The sequence below is a fragment of the Acanthisitta chloris genome, unplaced genomic scaffold (genome assembly GCF_000695815.1).
Source record: "Acanthisitta chloris isolate BGI_N310 unplaced genomic scaffold, ASM69581v1 scaffold5251, whole genome shotgun sequence".
Taxonomy (NCBI): Eukaryota; Metazoa; Chordata; class Aves; order Passeriformes; family Acanthisittidae; genus Acanthisitta; species Acanthisitta chloris.
Window position 1 is genome coordinate 46,495 of NW_008657585.1, and position 6,098 is coordinate 52,592.

The 6,098-nt window shown below is 50.4% G+C and overlaps 1 protein-coding gene across 1 annotated transcript in view; it reads right to left on the reverse strand.

Moving 5' to 3' along the window:
- ITGA11 (integrin, alpha 11) overlaps nt 1-5,786 on the reverse strand; it is a gene marked incomplete at its 5' end in the record, with an annotated part of 43,685 nt that extends 37,899 nt beyond the window's left edge. The window contains one exon of the mRNA XM_009084768.1: nt 5,653-5,786. Coding sequence (XP_009083016.1) covers nt 5,653-5,786 — 134 coding nt within the window. The remainder of the gene's footprint in view (nt 1-5,652) is intronic.
- Between the last annotated feature and the right edge of the window lie 312 nt (nt 5,787-6,098).

Here is a 6,098-nt window from a genome sequence, read left to right on the forward strand (position 1 = left end):
ACAATCCAAGCCCCAAGTGGTGGCCAAACCACAGGAGAATTCCAGCCAAAAAGCCTTTGCAGTAGTAAGGAAATAGCAAAGCTTGAACTGTTTTTCCAGATCAGCACAATTATAGCCCTTAAATCCACCAAGCAGATTTTGCTCTCTTTTTTTTCCCTCCTCCTTTTCCCTTTGGCTCTGCTCACACTGCAAACGTCATGTCTGTGCCTGGAGGAGCTGCAGGGATGGGGCTCAGGCCTGGACCTCTCCAGGAGCACTCGGAAAGGCAGGGGGAGATGTGCACAAGATGGGGTCCAGGGGCTCAGGGGGGCCAAATCCTGCACTGAGGCTTCATGACACCCTCAAAGCTGGGTTGGACAGCATGAGACACAAGCTCAGGATGGAGAGAGCACCTAAGGAGCATCCAATACCCCAATCACTCGACTCTAGGGAACAACCAACACTCCAGTCACTCAACCCACAGACCTTTATGCCCAAGGGGAGGTTCAAGGGGGTCAAACCCTGCACTGAGGCTTCATAACACCCCAAAGTGTGGTTGGACAGCATGAAACATGAGCTCAGGATGGGGAGAGTACCTAGGGAGCATCCAGCACCCCAGTCACTCGACCCCCTTGAAGCCAAATGGGGATTCAGGAGGGCCAAACCCGGCACTGAGGCTCCATAACACTCCCAAAGTTGGGTTGGACAGCATGAGACACAAGCTCAGGATGGGGAGAGCACCTAGGGAGCATCCAACATCCCAATCCCTCAACCCACAGACCTTGAAGCACAAGAGCAGGTTCAGGGGGGCCAAACCCTGCACTGAGGCTCCATAACACCCCCAAAGTGGGGTTGGACAGCTTGAGACATGAACTCAGAATGGGGAGAGCACCTAGGGAGCATCCAGCACCCAATCACTCAACCCACAGACCCTGGAGCCCAAGTGGGACCCTCTCCCCAGCCATGCCAGCAGCAATGAAGCTTTGGCCTCAGCCAGCTCAGGAATGCTCTATTTATTATTTTTCCAGCTTTTGAGGGCTAATGACTGTTTATTCCCAGGGTTTTCCTTCCCCAGCCAGTCCTTCTCAAGCCTCATTTTTTGCATAGCTGGAAACTTTCAATGCAGACACCGAGTCCTGGCACTCGCTGTGTGCAGCAGCACAGATGTTGCTGTCTGTACTGAGCAGCCAGAAAGATTCTTCCAAGCCCCTTCTCCCTCTCCTACTTCTGTTCTAGGGGGGGCTGGTGACAACGGAAAGATGAGAGCAGTGGTTGAAATGGCTCCTTTTGCCCTTCCTTAAGGTGTCAAACAGCTCTTGCTCATGGGACGGTGAGGAGCAACCAAGAAAAGACATTGGGAGGTGAAGATGAAGATGGAAGGAACTTTTCTTTGCCTTTTTCCCTGCTCTTGGACCTCTAAGACCATTTTTCCTCTCAACTCAATGTGCTGCATGAGAAGAGAACCCATGGGGATGACAACTTCCATACTTGAGGGACATCTGTCCCATGTGCACTTGTGGAGACTCTTTGTGTGTTTGATTCCACCACTTCCTTTGCCCACACAAATCCATCCACAGCACCAAGACTTCCTGAACTCTTGATTCATACCTTAAACACCCCAAAATGACATGAAGTGAAACATGACTTGGGGTAGAGGAGCAGCACTAACCCAATTCAACACTTTGGATCAATGCTATGATCATCTCCACCCTTACAGAACCTCCTTATGCTACTGAAACTACCTCCAGGTCATGCTGCTTCAAACACAGCAGCACAGGGAGCTCCCAGTTTGCCTAAAGATGGGCACTGGGGAAGCTCAGACCACACAACATTGGGCACTTCTTGCTCTGTCTGCACCAGGAACACTCCAGGGTTCACCAGCCACTGTCTGACTTAACTCTGGAGCACCTCAGGATGAGCTCCAGGAACTTGTTGTCATCTTCTCCATGCAAATACTTAGAGAAATCACCTCCATCTTAATGAAAAAGAGGGAGAAAGTATTGAGAGGGAAGTCTCAAAGCTACTGGAAGACATGTAGCAGAGCAAAGTCATCCCCCAACTGGATGAGCTGTTTGAGCACTGAATATCCAAGTGGGTTTTTTCCCCCCCTGGAGTTTAATCATCCGAATTCTTTCCTCATAGATTTTCCACTCTGTGAGTTGCAGTTGCAGCCCCTAAATTTGGCTCCTTCCTCAAAAAGCTTGGAAAAGGGGGAAAATCACAACTAGAAAACACCTGGAGAATATTCTACATATTTTGCACACTTAAATATGCCTTTAAACACCTATAGATACACATCAAGACAGATATAGACATATAAAAGCTGCTTTGAAGCCCTTCTAAAACCATCCACAGCTGCCAAAAGCAGCATTAAAAGGCTCAGACTGAAGGAGAAGTGCCAAAGTCCTCAGATTCCAAGGAATTTGGCAGCTGTGTCCCTGCACGTTGCTCCTATATGAAGCTCTGAGCTAACCATTTAGTGGCTCAGATCTCTTCAGTGGCTTCTGGTGAATTCCTTTGGGATGGCATGGAAAGATGCTCATTTGGCTTCTGTTCTACCACCAATTCGGGTTTCAGCTCAGCATCTCCATGGCTTCTGTCTCCTGGCAGCTCCTGGGCTTGGTGGGAGCTCAGGACAATCCTCATCCAGCTCCTTCAGGACCATTTTGGTTTATACTCTAGAGTTTGAGTCATTTCTTCTTTGACCAGAGTGAGTCATGGTGGCTTCATTTTTCATGTGCAGACACATATTTCATGGCCATTTGACGCTACCTAATTGCAGCTTCAACACTAATGTTCTACTTATGGATCTCCTGGGCAGAGGAAGTCCATTTTGTCATGCAGAGGAACCAACAGGAGGCAAAACTAATTCTATGTCCTGCTTGAGGTTGGTAGGAGAAGTGAGACAAGGGACAAAATGACCCAAATGTGGTGTTTGAACCAGTGTCCTGCTAGGGAAAGGGGGAAAAATCCTCACTTCACTGATCTCCAGCCCTTGATTACTTCATCAGTGATGGTGGAAGTTCAAAGGCATGAGAAGAACCATCAGAGACTCCAAATGGCACAGGAATTGGAGTCCTTCTGCTGGGGTGGAACCAGGATCACGCCTAAACCAGCACTTTCAGATCCAGTTGGGCTACAGAGCCCCAAAGTGGGTGTTTTCCACCAATCTCCCTCCGAGAGGTCACTTGGGGCAGTGTAGAGCAGCAACACCAACTCATGCAGGCACTTAACACCCAATGGTTCAGGTACTGTTGCTGTCCCAAGGGTAACCTGACCCTGAGGGCTGGGAGGGAATTGCACAGGATCCCTCAGAAATCCTGGAGTGGTTTGGGTTGGAAGAGATCTTAAAGCTCAGCTGGTTCCATCCCCGTGGGCAGGGACACCTCTCACCAGCCCAGGTTGCTCCAAGCCCCATCCAACCTGGCCTGGAAAAAAAAAAGCAGCCACAGCTGCTCTGGGCAACCTGTGCCAGTGCCTCAGCACCTCACAGGGAACAATTCCTTCCCAACATCCCATCTGTCCCTGCCCTCTGACAGTGAGAAGCCATTCCTTGTGCCCTGTCCCTCCATCCCTTGACCCACGTCCCTCTTGGAGTCCCTTTAGGCCCTGGAAGGGCCTCTGAGGACTCCCTGAAGCTTCTCTTCTCCAGGCTGAACACTCCCAGCACTCCCAGCCTGTCTCCAGGATCCCAGACTGGTTTGGGTTGGAAAGGACTTTAAAGCTCATCTCATTCCACCCTCTACCATGGGCAGGGACACCTCCCACCAGCCCAGGTTGCTCCAAGCCCCATCCAACCTGGCCTGGGACACTCCCAGGGATTTGACATGTTCAGGATGAAACGAGATATGGAACAAGGAAGTTCTCCAGAAGAAGCCTCAAGGAGGAATGTGATGGCAAAGACACCTAGTTCCTGTTTCTTATCTTCCTCCTAGAACTGTGATCTCTGAACATCCTTCAGTCCTGACCTGGCAGACACCTCTGTGGACTTGGAGCCGCTTGCAGACGCCACTGCAAATACCACCACATTTTTGAGGGCTTTGGCTCCCTTCCTAAGATAAAACATCTCACAGCAAGAGCTCTGGACAAATAAAGAGCTCTGGAAGCATCACATCAACTGCCCTGGACATGGCAGTCCTCATCCCATCACCTCAGCCATGCCCTGAAGTGGGTGAGGGATGGAGACACCAAGGAAGGATCAGATTCCCTTAGGAGTTAGGAGCATAGTGACACCAGATATTCTCCAGCATTCTAAACAGGGAGATGAGGATAGAAGACTCAACATCATCTGTTAACATCAGCTCCTCACCCAGGTCCTGAGCCGAAGATGCTGAGGGAATTTGCTGTAGTTCCTGGAACTACTCAAGCCTTGTTTATATTGAGGTCTGGTGACTTTGGCCAGGAGCTGCTGTGTTGTCAGACTGCCTGAAATTCCTTATCTCTTTTCAAAAAAAGCCTTTATTTGGGTAAATAGCCACATTCTCAAGCAAAGAAAGGGGGGAGGACTGTGTCCCATATCAGATGGAGTCATAGAATCATCAAGGCTGGAGGAGACCTCTAAGATCGAGTCCAAGCCTTAACCTGTCACTGCTGTAAGCCCTAAACCATATCTACCATTACCTGGTCCAGATGCTTTCAACACTTCCAGGGATAGTGACTCCACCACCTCCCTGGGCAATATTCCAGTGCCTGACCTATTGGTCCTGGTGGAGGTGACCACAGCCCAGAGCAGGTACATCTGGGTCATAGAATCATCAAGGCTGGAGAGTCCAAGCCTTAACCTGTCACTGCTGTAAGCCCTAAACCATATCTACCATTACCTGGTCCAGATGCTTTCAACACTTCCAGGGATAGTGACTCCACCACCTCCCTGGGCAATATTCCAGTGCCTGACCTATTGGTCCTGGTGGAGGTGACCACAGCCCAGAGCAGGTACATCTGGGTCATAGAATCATCAAGGCTGGAGGAGAGGAGACTACCATTACCTGGTCCAGATGCTTTCAACACTTCCAGGGATAGTGACTCCACCACCTCCCTGGACAATACCCCAGTGTCTGAACACCCTCACAGGGAAAACATTTCTCCTAACATCTCCTCTGACTCTGCCCTGGCTCAGCTCAAGGCCATTCCCTCTAGTCCTCTCCCTGCAGCCATGGCAGGAGAAACATTCTCCACCTCTCTTCAACCCCTGGCAGGGAGTTGGAGAGAGCCATGAAGTCACTCCTGAGCCTCTTCTCAAGGCTAAACAAGCCCAACTCCCTCAGCCCTTCCTCATGGGTTTCCAGCCACTGTTGGAGTCCAAGGAGCCCTGAGGATCCATGAACCTGCCTGTAGCAAAATCAGCATGGATTTCCAACATGGGTTGGAGTCCAAGAAGCCCGGAGCAGCTCCTGCCTGGAGCAAAGTGCACAGCATCTGGACACATCTTCTCCATACACATCCCCCAAACCAATCACATTGTTATCGCCCACCTCAACCTCCTCTTTTTGGAAGGAAAAGGCTTTATCTGCTCTCCTTCACCCAGGTTGATTCTGCACCACCACCCCCAAGAGTGTGGCACAGAATTTCCCACCACAAACTGGGCTGAGGTAGAGCAGGAGGAGGTAAGCAGTGGTTTGGGGTGGGTTGGTGTGGATCTTCACCTCCTCAGAGCTCAGCACAGAGCTCACTCACCATTTCTTGCCCCCAATATCATGTTGCTGCACTGTGTAGCCAAAAAATGCTTCCTTCGAGCCACAGATGATTTTGGGCCTCTTGGTGTCGATGTTGAAGGTGTCACTGAGCCCTGGAAGGAGAAGAGAAGGATCCTGTCAGTCAAGGGGCTGAAATAGTAGGAGAAAACACACCTTGACTGTGGTCAGAGGCTGAGAAAGTCAGCCCAGGAGGCTCTGAGGTCTCCACCCAAGGAGATAATCAAACCCCAAGTGGATACAGCCTTGACAACCTGCTCTAGATGCCTCTCCTTGAGGAGAGGTTGGACTAGATGACCTCCAGAGGTGCCTCCAACCTCAACCATCCTGGGAATACTGCCCCACAAATGACATAGAATCATGGAATCACCCAGGTTCAAAGAGACCTCAAAGATCATCGATCCCAACCCTACCATGGTCACTAGACCA